Below are 19,842 nucleotides of genomic sequence, written 5' to 3'. Positions count from 1 at the left end.
GTGGCACCCAATAAGTTTATTTTTTTTAATTACTCAATGAATTTTATTACATTTGTAGTTGTACAATGATCATCACAACCTGATTTTATAGCATTTCCATCCCAAACCCACAGCCCATTCACTCTACCCCCCACCCTCTCTCCTTTGGAAACCATAAGTTTTTTAAAGTCTGTGAGTCATTATCTGTTCTGCAAAGTTCATTGTGTCCTTTTTTTTAGATTTCACATGTAAGTGATAGCATATGAAGTTGGTATCTCACTGTCTGACTAAACCTCACTTACCATGGTAATTTCTAGGTCCATCCATGTTTCTGCAAGTGCTATTATTTCTTTCCTTTTAATGGCTGAGTAATATTCCATTGTGTATACATACTACATCTTTATCCACTCCTCTGTCTATGGACATTTAAGTTGTTTCCGTGACTTGGCTGGCACCCAATAAATTTAGATGAGCGATGTTTTCTCTACTAAACACAATGAAAGAATTTAAATAAGTACCACCCCTGAACTATCTGTTTTTAATTTTTAATTTTAGGTTGGAACTCATCGAGAAGACCCTGTCAGTCTCAATGGCAATCATTCAGTCTTGTCTAGTACGGTCACTGCTTCAAGCACAGATTTGAACCATAAAACACAAGAAAGTTATAGAGGTAACTCTATTGTTGATTTTTAACAGTAATATAGACAGAAGTATCATTTGTAACTTTATCATCTTTCTCACAGACAGATTGACATTTATGAATCAAAAGTCATCTTAGGTGGAAGAATTCCAAACAGTAGTGCTACTGCATGAATGTAGTAATGGATATTTAGGGTTTCAGTTGGCCCATTTAGCTGGGTCAGTTATAGATATTTCTTGATGGGTAGAACCCTATGCAAACTATTGTTCAATATTTCCTGATTATTTTCTTACTATCTACTGCTTCTGTCCTGTCTCTTTTCCTTTTTTTCTTTTTTTTTTTTTTTTTTCTTTTTAGGGCTGCACCTACAACATATGAAAGTTCCCAGGCTAGGGGTTGAATCAGAGCTGCAGCCACAGCAATGCCATATCCAAGCCATGCCTATGGCCTACACTGCGGCTCACAGCAACTACAGATCCTTAATCCACTGAGCAAGGCCAGGGGTCGAACCTGCAACCTTGTGGTTCCTAGTCTGATTTGTTTCCCTGCGCCATGACGGGAACGCCTGTCCTGTCTCTTTTCCTAAATCACTTCCCCTCATGACTGAGTCTTCATGATCCCTAGAAGCAGTAAGAAAAATATTATTCAGAATGTTTAGAACTCTGAATGATAACTAGCTATTGTTTAGAAAATTATAATTTAATTGGAGAGGCAATCCTAGATAAAAAGCAAACTGTGGTCAATGTTATGATAGACCTTAGAAACAACTACAAACTGTGTTCAGTGTTACAATAGACCTTATAAACAACTACAAATATAGAGCTAAGACTAAGATTGCCAAGGTCAAGTTTTCCCAGTTCTGTTTAAGTATGATGCCTGTCTTATTGTTTGTCCAGGAAAATGTTGAAGTTTATTTCCTTTACCTTGGCAGCATCTTAGAAGTTAGTTTCTAAAATGCGTCACATTTCTTGGTAGTTGCCTGGTGGTCTAGTGGTTAGGATTCCTTGCTTTCATTACTGTGGCCCAGGTTCAATCCCTGATTTGGGAATTGAGATCCCACATCAAGATGCTGCATGCCACAGGCAAAAAAAAAAAAAAAATCGTGTTTCTTATACCTTGTTTGATTGTTAAATGGTGCCTGCAAGTGAGCATTAGACTGACCACCAGGGTCAAGCTTGCTTTTTTAAATACACAGGCTTTAAAAAGCATTTTTTTAAGGTTGTGGACATGTACTTTGTAGCTCTGAATAGTTTGCCATTTTAACATCCTCAGATTTCCAGCATAGCCCAATAACAACTAAAGATATTTACCATCAAGAAAGCTTTTTTTTTTTTTAAACTGTCTTAGTTCTGATTCATAAATGAGTCTGGACATTTATTTTATTCCTTTGCCTTTTTGTTAGGTGGCTTGCAAAGTCAGTCTGGAACTGTCGTCCCAACAGAAATCAAGACTGAAAACAAAGAGAAAGATGAAAACCTTCATGAACCTCCTTCATCAGATGACATGAAATCAGATGATGAATCCTCCCAAAAAGATATCAAGGTTTCATCTAGAGGCAGAACAAGGTATTTATTATCATCCAGGTATTAAATTTCACTCATTTGCCACAGGTGAAAATATTTAGAAAATTGAAGACTATTATGCATTTATTGTCAGCTATGCTCTAAATACTGTGTTGGGAGTTTATGTCTGTTATTTCATTTAGTCCTCTCAGCATCTCTCAAAGGGGGGAGGCATGTGAAGCTGACTCCAGGCTTATGTTTCCCATTATACCACAATAGTTTGGGGTCTACATATAAAAAAAATTAGATTTCTCCCTCCATTGCGTATAGACTGAAAAACAACTAGAGACCAAAATAGCTAAAACCAAGTTAAATGATATATTATAGACATTTAAATACATCTATCAATAAATATTATATATTTTATATAAATATACTTATATAATATTATTATATAATAACAAATATATCATTTTAAAGTTAAGTACATGGTAAGAGCTGGCAAACTATGGCCCATGGGCCAAATCTGGTCAACTGCCTATTTTTATATGTAAAGTTTTATCGGACCACTGCCACCACACATCATTCATTTACATACTGCTTGTGGCTGCTTTTATAGTGCAGTGGCAGATTTGAATAGTTGCAGCAAAGATCATTGTTTACTTTCTGGCCCTTTATAGAAAATTTTCAACTCCTGTTTTAAATAATAATTTGAAAAAAGTGTGGAAAAGGAAGTACTCAGTGTCCACTAGTGTTATCAGGGAAGGTTTTCTGCTTTGAAATATGGATATTGACACACAATATGCTACTTTCAAATGCTTTCCAGATTTTTCTGTCAGATTTTTCTTCTAGTTTTACAGTAAAATTAGATGATTTGTAGTATTTGTGATACATCCTATTTCTTGATATTGATTTGTCAATAATATTAAATATCACAAACAGATATTCATATTGAAAACATTTTTCTTTGTATTCAAAGAAAAATGTAGTAAGTATGGTAGATTAACTAAAAGAACCAGCAGGGTCCTTTCTTTCATTCACATACTTAAAAGTTGTCCTTTTGCCTTTGACTTTCTCACTCTTTTCAACACTTTAACATTTCTCTTGGGAAAAATTTAATCTGAAGGTTCTAATACTATCATTTTAATATACATTTTGCTCAGCTGTGCCTGGGCATGAAGAAGCAAAAAGTGAATCAGGGAATCCAGATACCACTCCTTTGAGGCATCTTAATTTTTTCATTATTCAAATAGAATTTTAAGGGAAATAATATGCATCTCTCCTCCTCATTCATCCTTTCACTGTGTAAGTCAGCAGCCTTTCTGTGTAAAGGGCTGAATAGTAAATAGTTGAGGCTTTGTGAGCTATACAGTCTCTGTTGCAAATACTAAACATTGCCATTGTAGCAAGAAAGCAGCAAAAGATAATACATAAACAGGCAGGCCTGGCTCTTCCAATAAAATTTTATTTACAACAGGTATCTGGTTTATGGGCCATAGTTTATTGAGCTCTATTATAGGTCATCAGAAATTGAGAAGGCAGTATAATAGGTTAATAATACTTAGTAGTTAATAATATTAAATTTAAAACATGGCCTGTGGACAAAATAAGGCTGACCTAAGTTTGAATCATGGTTTCATCACGTATTTGCCAAGTGACATTGACAAGTTATTAAAACTTTCCTGAGGTTTGATTCCATCTTTGAAAAGAGACTTTCAATTTAGAGTCTTGTGAAGTAAACTGAAAATTATTCATGTAGCCCTTTGCACACTGTCTCACAGGCAGTAAACATTAGTAAAGGTACTCTAGTAACTTATGATGATGATAAATTTAGATATGTGGTCTTACTTTTCTTCCATGGAACACTAACCTAGATTCTTGATGCTACACTGCCGCTAATTAGCTGTGTAATCCTAGGGAGGTCACTAGTCTTGCAGTGATTCTCAACCCTGCTGCAGACTTCTGAAACATTTTAGAAATACAAGTACTAGGACCCCAAGCTCACCATATCAGCATCTCTGTCAGTGGGACCTTTGAAAGCTAAATTTTTTAAGTGCTCCTAAAAAGTCTAGAGTGGCCACCTTTGGAAACCTTTGGGATAGATGTTCTGTAAAGTATCCTTTGAAGTCAGAGAGCTAGTGATTCTCTATTGTCAAAAGAATATGGAGTTCCCGTCACGGTGCAGCAGAAACAAATCCGACTAGGAACCATGAGGTTGTGGGTTCAATCCCTGGCCTTGCTCAGTGGGTTAAGGATCCAGCATTGCCGTGAGCTGTGGTGTAAGTTGCAGACAAGGCTCGGATCTGGCATTGGTGTGGCTCTGGCGTAGGCCAGCAACTACAGCTCGGATTAGGCCCCTAACCTGGGAACCTCCACATGCCATGGGTGCAGCCCTAAAAGGACAAAAGACTTAAAAAAAAAAAAAAAGAATATGTAATTCTTGACAGTTAACCATTATGTACTTATTCTTTATTAGAATACTCAAGGTATTGCAGAAGAGGTGAAACATTGATTCTTTGTGCACATTTGAGGCTCTGCTCAGTAATTTATTTCTGAAATACAGAATTTTCTACAAGTTATTCCAAAGCATTTTCCTCAGATATTTTTTCTGATTGGTCTATTTTCATTACAGAAATTTGAAAATTATAGAAAAGCACACACTGAAGTCACAAGAAACTCCCAGAATTAACTGCTCTGTACTTTTCAAGGAATATCTGTTTTTCCATAAATACAGTTTAAATTGGAAATAAATTGGATATACATTTTATAATTTCAATTTTTATTTAATAATATATTTTTAACCTTTTCATTTTTCCTTGAGGGTTTTCTGCAGCATGGTTTTCTTCCTTTGTTGTTTTGGGGTTTTCGTTTGTTTTATTTTGTTTGGTTTGGTTTGGTTTGGTTTGGTCTTTTAAGGCTATACCTGGCAATATTTGGACGTTCCCAGGCTAGGGGTCAAATCAGAGCTGCAGCTGCCGGCCTACACCACAGCCACAGCCACACCAGATCAAAGCTGCATCTGCTACCTACACCACACCGGATCCTTAACCCACTGAGCAAGGCCAGAAATCAAACCCGCATCCTCATGATACTAGTTGGGTTCATTACCGCTGGCCCACAATGGGAACTCTCCTTTGTTGGGTTTTTTGTTCTTAGGCAACTTTATTGAGGTTTAACTCACATGTAATAAAATACACAAATTTTAAGTATACAGTTTTTTCCTTTAACAAATATATACAGTGATATAACCACCACCACCTTAATAATGTATAATATTTCCACCACCCCAAAACATTTCCTCATGCCTTTTTATCATCAATCTTTTTCTCCCATCCTCTGGCAACAATTGATCTGCTTTCCATTACCATAATTTTTGTCTTTTCTAGAAGTTCCTGTAAATGGAATCATATAGTATGTAATCTTGTGTCTGGTGTCATTTACCTAGTATAGCTTAATTTTTAGAGGCTACATAGTAGAGCATTGTCTGGATGTACTGTGATTAATTTAACCCACCTCCTAATATTGGACTCCAGTTTATTCTAGAATAAAAAATTCTGCAATCAGCTTCCTTTACCTAAGTTTCTATTAACATCTCTAATTATATTCTTTGGATGAGTTTCTAAATTAGAAATTGCTGATCAGGAGGTAATGAACATTTTAAGGCTTTGGATTCGTTTTAGCAATTCATCCTTCAAAAAAAATGTTCCAGTTCACCCATGTTTTAAATTCATTACCACTGATGATGATATTTCTCTCTGGAACAAAAAGTAGTCATTTTCTGGAGTTCTCATTGTAGTACAATGGGATTGGTGGCATTTTGGGAGCAAGGAGATTCAGGTTCAGTCCCCTCCCTGGCACAGTGGGTTAAGGATCCAGTGTTGCCACAGCTGTAGCTTAGATTGCAACTGTGGCTCAGATCTGATCCCTGGCCCCAGGAACTCCATGTACCATGAGGCAGCCGAAAAAGAAACAAGAAAATAAAGGTAGTCATTTTCTAAGGTAGTTCTCTCATCCTCTGTATCTTAAGCTTTTCTTCGGCCTTCTCACAAGGGGACTACAGAATAAGCAAAATTACTATACTAGGACGATGCTTCTCAAACCTTAATGTACATATGAATCAACTGGGGATCTTGTTAAACTGCAGGTTCTGATTCACTAGGTTTGCAGTGGAACCTGGGATTCTATGTTTTTAAACAGTAATATAACACTGGACTTGAAAGAAATATACAGTCATGTTCAATGCAGCTGTTGCCATTTGGTAAAATCTATATGTCATTTTTGTTTTCATATTTTATAATTTTGTGCAATAATCTTCTTACTTTATAGGGAGCCTAATAGACATTGTTGTTACTTTGTCTTCCAGCAGTACTAATGAAGATGAGGATTTGAACCCAGAACAGAAGATAGAAAGGGAGAAGGAGAGGCGAATGGCTAACAATGCCAGAGAACGCTTGCGTGTGCGGGATATTAACGAGGCATTCAAAGAGCTTGGTCGAATGTGTCAACTTCATTTAAAGAGTGAAAAACCCCAAACAAAACTCCTTATTCTTCATCAGGCCGTGGCAGTCATCCTTAGTCTAGAACAGCAAGTCAGAGGTAAGTAGGTTCAGCAGAGATACGTAACTGTTCTGCATCCTGTGGCCAGACATGTTTGTGTATTGGGCAACTTCTCCTAATACTTCTGCCATTGCATCATCTGAATCAAGTTTTCTCAATAATTCTGTCAACTCTCTCGCAGTGATTTGGTTAGTATCTGTAGGCTTAGTGCCTCCCACAGACCAGTAGAGGAGAACCCTGTGAAACAATGCAGTGAAGAGCCAGCCTACTACTCAGCATTAGTGCTTTGTGTCTGTTCTTGTTGACACTGGTCTCCTACATTGTTGAGTTTGCCTGCCCAGACCTGTCTTCCTCTCTGCTCCTTCCTGTCTTCCTACTTCTCTCTACTCAGTTTCTTGTGTACTTAACCCTGGGGCATCTATGAGGCCCTGCTATTTAATAGGATGCCTGGTCATGGCCCCTCCCGGCTTTGCTTCCCATAGATGTCCTTTATACCCATGTCAATAAGGTGTCAAAGCTTTTTTGTTGATCCCTGATCAAGAATGCCATGAGCTTCTTGGATGACTGTGCACTGGCATGCCTGTGTGTCCCTAAGGATGAAAGTGTGATTTATACAAGCTTATCCACTCCTGACTCAGATGACTCTCCCAGTCAGTTTTTGTGTCGGTTTTTGGGGGCTGAGGGGGACGGAAGCTTTGAAACTTCATTTTTTGAACAGTGTTTATTGTATACCTCCTCTATCCTAGCCAACTGTGTTCTAGACCCTGGGTTATCAATTAATACAAGCTTCCATCCCTTTAGAGGTTCTATCAGTCACACTTGCTTTTTTGCTATATTTATATATATTCTTATTCGAAGTTAGAATTGCCTCATCCTAAGCCTTTTTGCTAGATGTGGCCTTGGGTTCCAGACCCTACCTCTGACCTCTGTTCACCGACATCAACTTTGTCTTCTGTATTTATTATGTCATATTTTATTTGAAGAAAGCTGGGAAAAAGAGTAGGAGTGGACAGTTGCTTGACAACTACAGCAAGGACCCTCAGCACTGATTATAGAAAGAATAGTCTTTCTAAAGAAACCAGAGTTAGAGAGCTTGAACACATTTTCAGAAAAACATACATAAGTAATTAACATCTCTCCTTTTCTTTCTAATGTTTTTAATGAATAAGAATGATGAATTAATTATTTCATTCCTAACCAACTTACCACTAAAACCAGATACTTGCTCTTATTGTCTTAAGGTCTTTGAGGTATCTGTAAAGGGTAAATGTTAATGAAATGTAATCAAGAAGTTTTATTCCTCTTTGTGGTATTCATAAAGACAGTCTGATTGTTGCCACTCAGGAACAGTTTTTCCTTGAGCTTCCACCATCTCCTGTCACTTGACTAAATTTTTTTTCCTTTTTTTTTTCTCTTTTTCTTTTTCTTTTATGGCTGCACCCTCAGCACATGAAAGTTCCCAAGATAGGGGTTGAATCAGAGCTACAGCTGCCAACCTACACCACAGCCACAGCAACACTGTATTCTTAACCCACTGAGCGAGGCCAGGAATTGAACCCACATCCTCATGGGTACTAGTTGGGTTCGTTACTACTGAGCCACAGTAGGAACTCCCATTTGTGTTTTTAAAAATAATTTTTTTTAAGATCAGAGGTACCTACTCTCAGATCCAAGCCATCAAAAAGAGAAATACCTCTATGTTTGAAAAAAGTGATAAACTCTACCATGCCTAGGTGGATCTTATTCATTCATTTTTGAGATTTGACCATGTCATTCCACGCAAGCACCTAGGATAGAAAAGCTGAGTCTTGAGAGAGGATCTAACATCTAGGCGTAGCCAGCTGCCTACTGACTTTCTGGTCACTGTTAAGGGTACTGACTTTTGCATCCAATTCTAGAAAACGCTTTAATAAGGATCCATTAACTGATTAGAATGAACAAAACTTAAATACTCTGAACTGTAACTCCATGAGGGACTACTTTAATATTCATAAAAGCCTACCTTCCTCCCACCTTTATACTCCGGGCCTTTATTTTACAGCTTAATGTAAAAGCCTTGGGATCCATGCAAGACTCTTTGAAAGGCTCACTGTTGCCTGTCTAACAGGGTTTAGAACCCCTCAGGTTCCTTGTATATGGCAGCACCTTCAGCATTTGGTATAACCCTGTCCTTCCCTGCACTTTATCTCCAGAAGTTTTGAGTTATTTTGGTAAACTCTTCACTTTTGAGAACCTCTTCATCCCCACAGGGGCCCTACTCAGCAGCCCTTGGGCCCAGCAAGTTCTATAAAGGTACATATTTTGTTTATGTAACTTACTTTGGACATTCTCTGGACACCTCCTTTGGTTTGGGATGGTGTTCCAAGAACATATCTAGCTCTCCACCACCTGACATCCCTAGACAAGTGGTTATACCCGGAGGGCAGTCAGACCTGGGTCTAGCAGTACATCCTTGAGAAGAACAGAGGTGGGGCTTCCCTTCCAAGTCTCAGATCTCGCCAGAGCACTTTCTGTGCCTTGGTGCCCTACAGACCAAATCCTATCTAAACTCTGTAATTGCCTTTTCCATTATCATGACTACAGTTTTACCGTTAAAATTTTACTAATCCTTAGCAGATTTCACATATTACCTTCAAGTTTGTACTCTCAGCTTTACTAAAGATTAAATTAGTGGACAAATACTTCCTCCTCAAACTCTTTCACAGGCCAACTCAATCTTCTGGTGATCATTTATGGACAATAGAACTATTAGGATTTTAGTTTCCTGGTCTTTTATTGAGTTTGAAGATGAATGAACTAGGACAGTGGTTCTTAAATCTAGCTGGTCCCAGAATCACCTGAGGCTTTTCCTTTTCCCAAACAGATATCCAGAGACTACCCTCAGTAGATTTTAATTCAGTTGCACTGAGATGGTCAAATATGGTAGTCTTAGCATTGATAATATACCACTCCTCAGTCTCTACTGAATGATAAAAATGGCAGTAACCCACAAGGATAGATGAGAGAGCAAAAAATGTATGTAATAGAAAATAGAGTAGTGGTAGATACTTACCTGTAGATAAGTAACTGGCTTATTTAGACAGAAGAAATTAAGTGGATCAGAGAGGAATACCAACAAGAAACAGAACATTTTGCCTTACAGAGCCCCTACCCCTGCTAGCCTCTGGACTTTGGAGGTATGAATTATTGGAAAAGGCAAAAGTCAGACATCAGACCTGAAAGCATATTCATTGGCAGTTTGCTTTGAAAAGTTGGATCCCTAAGTCTGCTCTGTACTTCATACTGCTTTTGGCCTCTCTTCCCTTCCACCGTAGAAAACAGGAGTATTAATTTCTGCAAAAAATGGGTGTTCCCGTTGTGGCGCAGTGGAAATGAATCCGAATAGGAACCATGAGGTTGTGGGTTCGATCCCTGGCCTCACTCAGTGGGTTAAAGATCCAGTGTTGCCATGAGCCGTGGTGTAGTTTGCAGTCGAGACTTGGATCCGATGTTGCTATGGCTGTGGTGTAGGCCTGCAGCTGTAGCTCCATTTGGACCCCCTAGCCTGGAAACCTCCATATGCCAAGGGTGTGGCCCTAAAAAGAAAAAAAAATGTGCAAAAAAATGAAATTAGACCAATCTGGCTAGTCCCAGAATCACATTCAGAGTCCTTTTTATTACATTTAGAAAGGATAAAAAACAAGATCCTGCTGTATAGCACAGGGAACTACATCCAGTCTCCTGGGCTAGACCACGATGGGAAAGTATTTTTTAAAAATGCATACATTTATGTATTTATTTTGTCTTTTTGCCTTTTCTAGGGCCGCTCCCGAGGCATATGGAGGTTTCCAGGCTAGGGGCCTAATCGGAGCTGTAGCCACCAGCCTATGCCAGAGCCACAACAACGAGGGATCCGAGCTGCATCTGCAACCTACACCACAGCTCATGGCAACACCGGGTCCCCAACCCACTGAGCAGACGAGGGATTGAACCCGCAACCTCTTGGTTCCTAGTCGGATTCATTAACCACTGGGCCATGACGGGAACTCCAAAAAATACATACATTTATATATATATATATACATCTGAGTCAGTTTGTACAGCAGAAACTGGCACAACATTGTAAATCAACTATACTTCAATTTTTTTAAAAACTAAATTTTTTTAAACTATTGGTAAAAGCTGGTAGACCATTAAAAATAACTGGATGGAGGAAAAAAAAACAAAACAAAACAGTTCTCTGTGGAGCAGCAGGTTAAGGATCCAGCATTGTCACTGCAGTGGCTTGGGTCACTGCCATGGCATGGGTTCAGTCCCTGGCCCAGGAACTTTCATATGCCACAGGCACAGCCAAAAAAAAATTAGTAATAACTTTGGATGCTTAAAAATGAAAATGCTTAAATCTGAAATACCAAGTTACGCTAATAAATTGAGTATATCTTTGTTCCTTCATTGCCTCTTCAGAGTTGTATAGGCTTCATGTCTTTTCCTAAACGCAAGGGTTTAGGTGGTGAAATGTTATCTCCATATATAAGTAATAGTCAATAGAGTCAGCCAAGTTTACCATAGTAAAGTCTTTTGTCTATTTTTTTTAACTCAGAAGTGAACTGTAAATGTGTATTAAAATATAAACATTCAAGTATGTTTTTACTTTACCTAAAAGAGGGAATACATTAAATAAATTTAAAAAAAAAAAAAAGCTCTGCTGTGTTGCAATCAGCTGGGCACTCATTTCAGGAAAATCTAACGTAAAAAAATCACAACTTCTACAAAATACTGTTTTCATTATAGACTAATTTTAAGTGATCTTTTTATATTATAATCATTTGGGACATTTTTTATGAGTTTATGAAAATAAGGGTAACAACTTTTATGTTGTATGTTAATAAACTGAAACAACTACACCATCGACTATCATGGGTTAGATATCTTATATTTAGAACTCACTTAAAGAAATTATAATAGATGGAGTTCCCATCATGGCTTAGCAGAAATGAACCCAGTTGGTTTCCATGAGGATGTGTGTTCAATCCCTGGCCCTGCTCAGTAGATTAAGGATCTGGCGTTGCTGTGAGCTGTGGTGTAGGTCACAGAGGCAGCTTGGTTCAGGCGTTACTGTGGCTGTGGTATAGGCCAGTAGCTGTAGCTCTGATTCAACCCCCTAGCCTGGGAGCTTCCATATGCCACACGTGTGGCCCTTTAAAAAAAAAGAAAGAGAAGGAAAGTATATAGGAACTGGAGTTCCTAAGTAGATTTTCATCCAGTGGGTCTTCAGTTCACTGGATTTTCTTTACCTTTATTTCATGTGGTAATATCCCACACCTTAAACTCTTCTGAAAATGCCCACATCAAAAGTTCCATTCAGTCTTCTCTGCTGTCTTATATGCAAAGCAGGAAGGATTTTTATTATAAGCCTCTCAGTCACACCCCCAGCTGTATAAAGAACATCTCAATCATCTCATTTTACCTATCAAAGGAGAAAAGCAGCATATGTATACAGCAGCTACCTCTCTTCCTAGAAGGGTTGGCACATCTATAGAGGGATGACTGAGTGTCTCTTTCTTGATCATGTTCTGAACTGGTGCGATTCTTAGATAAAAAGCACAGATGCCTTTCTTCAGGTACAAAGAGAATGTCAGCATTCATAATAGTTAAAGGTATCATATCTTAGCAGGACACTGAGGAGATTTGATAGACTAATAACAATGCTTGCCAGGATGTTTGAACAAAGCAGTAAAAGAAGTGTTGTTTGTTTTTTTTGCTTTGCTTTTTTTTTTATTGCTCAGTGAAACTATTACATTTATAATTGTACAATGATCATCACAATCCAGTTTTATAGGATTTCCATCCCACACCCCCAGTGCATCCCCCCACCCCACAAACTGTCTCCTTTGGAGACCATAAGTTTTTCAGTTTATGAGTCAGTATCTGTTCTGCAAAGTTCATTCTTTTTTCAGATTCCACATGTCACATGTTAGTGAAAGCATTTGATGTTGGTGTCTCATTGTCTGACTGACTTCACTTAGCATGATAATTTCTAGGTCCATCCATGTTGCTAAAAATGCCAGTATTTCGTTCCTTTTAATGGCTGAGTAATATTCCATTGTGTACATGTACCACATCTTCTTGATCCACTCCTCTGTCGATGGACATTTAGGTTGTTTCCACGTCTTAGCTATTGAAAATAGTGCTGCAATGAACATTGGAGTACATGTGTCTTTTTGAGTCATGATTTTCTCTGGATAGATGCCCAGGAGTGGGATTGCTAGATCAAATGGGAGTTCTATTTTTAGTTTTCTGAGGAATCTCCATACTGCTTTCCACAGTAGTTGCACCAATGTACAGTCCCACCAGCAGTGTACTAGGGTTCCTTTTTCTCCAAACCCTCTCCAGCACTTACTGTTTGTAGGCTTTGTGATGATGGCCATTTTGGCTGATGTAAGGTGGTACCTCATAGTGGTTTTGATTAGCATTTCTCTGATAATGAGTGATGCTGAACATCTTTTCATGTGTTTTTTGGCCATCTGTATGTCTTCTTTGGAGAATTGTCTGTTTAGATCTTCTGCCCATTTTTTGATGGGATTGTTTGTTTTTTTGGTATGGAGCTGCAGAAGGTGTTTATAAATTTTGGAGATTAATCCCTTGTCAGTCGCTTCATTTGCAAATATTTTCTCCCATTCTGTGGGTTGTCTTTTTGTTTTGTTTAGGATTTCCTTTGCTGTGCAGAAACTTTTAAGTTTAATTAAGAAAGAACTGCTTTTAGATGCTGATGTAGATCACATCAAATCTTAGAAGACTAAATCATCAGAAGAGAACAAAATGGTCAGTAAGAAGTAGAAGTCTCGAGGCTCATTTAATGCTGAGGTTTTCTCACATCATTGTTGCCTCTGTGTGATGCTATTCATGATGGGAATGAGATTACACAGAGATTGGCAATACCCACAGAAAAGGAAAATTTCTTCACTTTAAGACCCAAGAGTCCATGATTCATAGCTTGTGACTATAATGATAAAATTATTTTTCCCTATTGCAGAGAGAAACCTTAATCCCAAAGCAGCCTGCCTTAAGAGAAGGGAAGAAGAAAAAGTTTCTGCCGTATCGGCAGAGCCACCAACCACGCTGCCAGGATCCCATCCTGGGCTTAGTGAAACTACCAACCCTATGGGTCATATGTAAACATCAGCCAGGTAAGCATGGGTATGAAAACAAAGTAAAAGGAAGTCCCTTGATTCATCTTAAACTGAGTTAGAACCTTTGAAGAAAATTCCCTTGTGTCCATGATAAAGGACACAAGTTATTTGGAATCCAGTAGTTTACCCTTCTGTTATCTAATCATAACAGAGAGCCAGTGTCATTTTATACCAAGTTACTGTTAAAGTCTAATATCATTTGATAATATCATTTGATTCATAAAGATCCCTGCCCCAGGAATTTCCACATGCCATAGGCGTGGCCAAAACAAACAAACAAAAACACAGCAACAACAAAACATTCTTTTTATCTTCCTCTTCCTGGACTAAACAGTTTGCTGCTTTGTGATTTTTTTTTTTTTAACAAAGTGAGAACAGCAGTAAAAGGTTGTTGCCCAAGTAGTTAGATAATGTGAATTGCCTTTTTCTTAACTATAGGCATTCACATTCTCTGTAAGTTGTAAAGTTAATATTTAGGTGACAGAAATTAATATAGACTATAATTAAATATTTGAGTCAGTAACAAAATACAACAACATGGATTAGGAATAGAACTGGTAACTTCATTTTTATAACCTACCTTCACAAGTGTGTAATTTTTTACTAGTTTCATCAGCAAGTAAAAGGAGTAGCAAAACTAAATAGATGGGAGGTTTTAGAGCAGGAAAGAAAATAGATTACAATTTCATTTCATCACCTTTGTGGCTATCTCATTTTTGAGCTGAAAGTTTGGAATTTGATAGAATATTTCACAGCTGTAAACATTGGTCAATAACTCACCTTTTGCTGAAGAAATTGATTCCTACCAATTCTTCATTTATCCTTCTTAGGATTAGGCTAGACCGACCGAAGCAGAAGATTTCTTTTGGGGACAAAAGAGGAAGTATTGATGTAATTACTTAAAGTGTCAATTATAAATCTAACATTAGCACACTGGAGAAAACTAAATCACCTCTCCCACAGAAAAACAAAAACAAACAGCAGTGTAACAGACTCTGCATGTCAAAGGGACTTTAGGCAAGAGCCAATTAAATTACAGATTCTCTAAAACCCAAGCCATTGTTTCATGTTCTATGGAAACTATAGAATATCATGGAAAAGTATTTTTATTCAAAAATAAACTTTGAAGTCTTTAAAATAAAAACAGCCAGTGTTTGTCAATGCAGAAGTAACTTTCTAAGTTGGCAAATTATGTAGAGGTATCTTCCTATGGTCAGGTCCCAGGTAACCACCAGGCTGTGAGAAGAGCACTTGACATCCAGCTTCCTGTGTAGTCTTTTCTTATCTCATTTTAGTTTGTTGTACCCATTTCCTCTTACCTTCTTCCCAGTCACTCTCCAGCTTTCTTCTACTCTCTCCCCCACCACACATCTCTTCTCCTTTACTGTTTACCGCCTATTCTTTCACTGCTTCTGTATTTCCTGCTACTTGCATAGCTCTACCTTTAACTCTATAATGAGGAAACTCCCCCACTTTAGGTTAAAATTAAACCTGGAGCATTCTCATCTATTGGAAAGAATCCTTTTAAAAAAAAAAAAAAAAGCGGGTGGTTTTCAAGGTTATGAGAAATGTAGTAAAGGTACTTTGTTCCTTAAGATTTCATGAGGCTAGTGTTTATTATATTGAAATGTCTTAAAGGTGGCTAATTTCATAAAGGTGGTTATCTGGTTTCAGTTGATAACCTTCAATTCTTTATAGAACTGGAGAGCAGACTAAAACCAGTAAGAAATTGGGCAGCAGGGAAAATGACTGCTAGAATCAAAATGGCTGATAAATGACCACAGAATGACTGACCTAAAAAGCACAAGAGTTTGCCACCACGCAATGTGAGGCCAAGTAGTTTTGAATGTCTCAGTTATCCATTCCTAAGAGCATCACTCTGATACAAAACCGTGGTCCTTATTAAATAAGAAGGTAAAGGTATGATTTTTCCTAAAACTTTTTCCATCCAAAATGGCTGAAATGGGAAATTTCAGAGCTACTACTATGTGTATTATATAAAGAATATAAATATGAAATTTTTACTAATAAAATTTTCTTAATAAATTCATTGCTTAATAAATAAATAAATAAATTCATTTTCTTAATAAATTTTCTTAATAAATTCATTTATTGAGTACTTGCTATGGACCAAGAACTGGAACCAATGTGAAAATCAATACAAAATGGTCCCTGCCCTCAAAAACTTTCAGTTTAGAGGAGATAGATATAGACAATTAACACAGTACAATGGACTGGATGCAGCAATAAATACATGCTTTGTTTAATATCACTTTGATAGGGAGAGAATAAGATAGTTACACAATTAGAAATCTCCTTAGCTAGAAATTATACAGCTAGAAGATAGAGAGGGACCTTGGGAGATCATCATAAGCTAGACACCAACCAAAAAATGCCCAGAACATCTGGAAGCAAAGCAATAGTCAGAACATTTTGAAACCAAACAGGTTGACTTAGGCCACTACCACAGGAAAATGGATACAAGGTCTGCATTTGGCCTTGGGAGGTGTATACGATAACAAACCCCCAAAAAACCACATTCTTACTGTAACCAAGACAGGACTATAGAGGAAAGGGGAAAGAAACTAGGTGAAAGGGGACATTATACTGAAGGCTGAGGTGAACTACCATATTTTAGTATATGTCACCACCCTTCTCTTAATATGCATATAATTTAAATAGCACCATGACAGTTCTGGTAAGACCATATAGGATCAAAGGAGGAACTAATTATGTTTTGATGTCCACCCGTAAATGAGGAAGAAGGTGGCTTTCTCCCCTCCCATTTTTTCTTTGATAATAAAAATGTAGCCCTCTTGGCTGTCAGGGCTGCACTGCCTTGCCTAACCGTTGTGTCTCTCACAAGCATCCTATGCTAGTAAACTTACTCTTTGCTTACCAATAAATAAATAAATACATGCTTTGATGTCATCTCCCCACTGAGACCTGGAGGAGACCTCAGAGCTCAGCCATTGTCACCCTGAATTTTGCCAAAGTGAAGGTCTGCATAGTTGTTATAGCTGCTGTATAATCCTGCATCTTGTGATTCTCTACACACATGATCTCCTTTAAAAATCTTACTATATACATCAAGTAAAACCACTTCAGTTATGCCTTAGAAAGAAGAAACCTCACTTAAAAATCATGTAGCCAACTGCTAATTTAGTGTACACCCGGGTATACATGAGGAATACCAGCTTGTTTTGTTCTGTTCTGGGGAGGTGTTTATATATCTCACGGTGATGTCCTAATTGGTTCTGTTCTCTCCCTGGCTCTCCCTGCCACAGTTCCAGAGTTATCAGTAGGCTAGATAGAAGGTGACCTCTCCTCATAAGGACTTGGACAACTCAGATTATCTGAAGACACAAACCTGATAGGAGGGAGAAGAAAAAACAAAACACTTGAAGCAAGAAATGCAATTGTAATCCTACGATCAAAGCAACTGGTCAACACTTCCATCAGAAGTGAAGATGGGAAGAAGCTCATCCGATAGAACGATAGAACGTCAGCCCATGAGATGTTTGCAACATGTCATTTTGTTGCAAGCAGTGTGTCGCTTCTGCACAATCAGAGACTGTCTCGATCTCTCCACTCACCGTGGAAGTTGCCTTGTGCCTAAACTGAATTGACAAATGCATTGTAACTACAAATTTTATTTATTGTTATGGAACTGTAAGGTCTACATATAAAGGGAAAAAGTTAATGTGGAAAGCTGATCTACACTCAGCTGATGCCAGCATTCTTTAAAGCTGTTCACCTGCAGAGAACAAAGCAGTGACAACCATTGGCCCTTAGCATTCCCGGCATACCTGTTAGTGTCTTAAAAAGGAAGGGAAAAGTTTTTTGTTGCCCTCTCCTATCCTTTTGCCATATGAATAGTGTTTTCCGTGAAATAGGAAAATATGACTTGGTATAGCATTTCTCTCGCTCTCATTTTTTTCATTCATTTTTATTTTTTCTTTGTGGGTGTTGTATTTGGTCTCTGAATCTGAATAGTTTATGGTCACAGTCCAGACTCCTCCTTGTAGCCCTGTGTGCTTTGCATATTTACCTTACAAAGATGAGCAGAGACCAGCTGTGACCATAGCCTAGCTAAGATTTTAAAAGGGGAAATTTTGTCCCCTAGATTTTCCCCCCAAATAAACATTGCTTTATTTCTAATAATAACCAAGATTTTTCAAGCTTCTAGGTTTCATAGTAAAGCTTGTAATAGCAAGAAGTGTAAATTACGAGGGAAGAATTTACCTTTTAGAAATTGCTTTGTTTTCCAAGCAGTGAGTACTACATACAGTACTTGTAAAGTGTTAGCTGTAAGTAAGCACAAAATGGATTTAAAATACAAAGAAGATTTTCAGGCTGTGATTATGTTGAACATAACAACCCAATAGTCACCAAGGCAGGTAGTGTGATAAATGAACACACCACTCTGAGGCTAATTACCTAATGGAATACAAGAGCAATGGTCACCCGTGTTTCCTTATTCTAGCCTTTATTTCTCTGTCATTTGGACGGCTGGTCAGTGGGGAGGAATTCAGTGGGTGATGTAATCAACTGCAAACCATCTGCCCCTGTCCGAAGAAGATGAGCCAGATTAGCATTAAACCGGTCCTTGTCACTCCATCTTAATACTCTGCATTAAGGCACCCCTTTGTCTCTAATCCTTGAGAGTTGTTTTTTAAGACATCATAATCACTTTGAACTTCCATGAAACCTGTCTTCCACCACAACCACCCTGGGAGAGAAAAACATGCTAATAAATAAACAAGGTTGTCTTGGCTTAATAATTCCTTACAGCCAATATCAACAATGGCAATCAGCACACAGAAGAAAGGACCCAAATCACTATGTAACATAAAGATTACTGTTAATTTGAAAGAACAAAAGCAATTAAGACAGAACTTCAGATCCTCCAATCAGGATGATTCCTAACAAATCAGTCTTTTGTGAACATAGTGGACTTTTTGGTTACTTTAATTTGCCTATATTCTCCAGTTACATCAGACTGTATCTGTGGCCTTGTTCTTCATTTCAGTGTTAATCAGCTAAACAGAAGTTGTTGCTTATGATGTGTGAGTGAACATATGCCACTGCCTGGCCTTTTTTCTTCGGAGCTTGTTGTCTTTTTCGCTATATTAGACTTTGCAGTATGCCCAGAAGCTTTCCTTCATAAAATAGAAAGAAAAAAACATTTGGCTTATTTTTCACTGTAGCTAGTCTTTTATACAATAATCTTGTAAGAAAATTTCTTGAATTCTAAATATTACTCTTTCTAGATTTTTGAAATCGAAAAGTTTTCAGTAAAAAGTTTCTTACTTTATTTTATTATATTAGGTAGTAAAAATGTAGGGTTATTTACCATAACCTGTTCATTAATATCAGAAATTTACAATAGCATTTTAAGACCATAGTAGGAATCTAGCATACCGTGTAGTACCTATGGAGTATTGTAAGAGCTAATTGTCCGAGATGAATTGCTCATCTTGTTCTCCAGTTTCCATTGTTGGTTTATTGCAGATTTGTATCCTGTGTCAAATGCAAGGTATTATTGATAAAACTTTTCAACCAGCAGCAAGAAGTTCAAAATTTTTTCTGTCACTGTAACAGAAAACACAATATGTATATAACATTTATGTAGCAATAAATGTGCCATCTTTTTTTTTTAACATAGTAAACTAGTGAGTTTTTTACATTCCTCTCTCAAACATTAATGCATTTTGGTTTTTTTGGTTTTTTTTTTCCCCTCCATCTCATTGCTCCCAGAAATGCCCACACTGCTTTTCTTTCTTTCCTCCCAGCTTTCTTAAGATATGATTGACGTATAATAGTTGCGTATGCTCAAGGTGTCAATTGTTATGATTTGATACACATATATACTGCAGAATGGTTACCACAGGAAGGTTCATCTTACACATCCATCACCTTACAGAGTTCCTTTTTTGGGTGTGTGGTAAGAATTTTTAAGGCCCTCTCTATTCTTCATATGTGTGTTGTCTGC

The 19,842-nt window shown here is 37.6% G+C and overlaps 1 protein-coding gene across 6 annotated transcripts in view; it reads left to right on the top strand.

Annotated features, from left to right (window-relative positions):
* The window catches only part of TCF12 (transcription factor 12), a 368,763-nt gene extending 349,244 nt beyond the window's left edge, over nt 1–19,519 (top strand). For all 6 annotated transcript variants that reach the window (XM_047766266.1, XM_047766268.1, XM_047766267.1 and 3 more), the window contains 5 exons: nt 535–649; nt 2,022–2,184; nt 6,485–6,717; nt 13,691–13,844; nt 17,135–19,519. In XM_047766266.1, the coding sequence (XP_047622222.1) occupies nt 535–649; nt 2,022–2,184; nt 6,485–6,717; nt 13,691–13,833 (654 nt within the window). In that variant the 3' untranslated portion in view covers nt 13,834–13,844; nt 17,135–19,519. The remainder of the gene's footprint in view (nt 1–534; nt 650–2,021; nt 2,185–6,484; nt 6,718–13,690; nt 13,845–17,134) is intronic.
* Nucleotides 19,520–19,842: the final 323 nt, after the last annotated feature.

This window comes from Phacochoerus africanus, chromosome 2 (assembly GCF_016906955.1).
Source record: "Phacochoerus africanus isolate WHEZ1 chromosome 2, ROS_Pafr_v1, whole genome shotgun sequence".
NCBI classification, from domain to species: Eukaryota; Metazoa; Chordata; class Mammalia; order Artiodactyla; family Suidae; genus Phacochoerus; species Phacochoerus africanus.
This window is presented reverse-complemented; position numbering and strand designations above follow the sequence as displayed.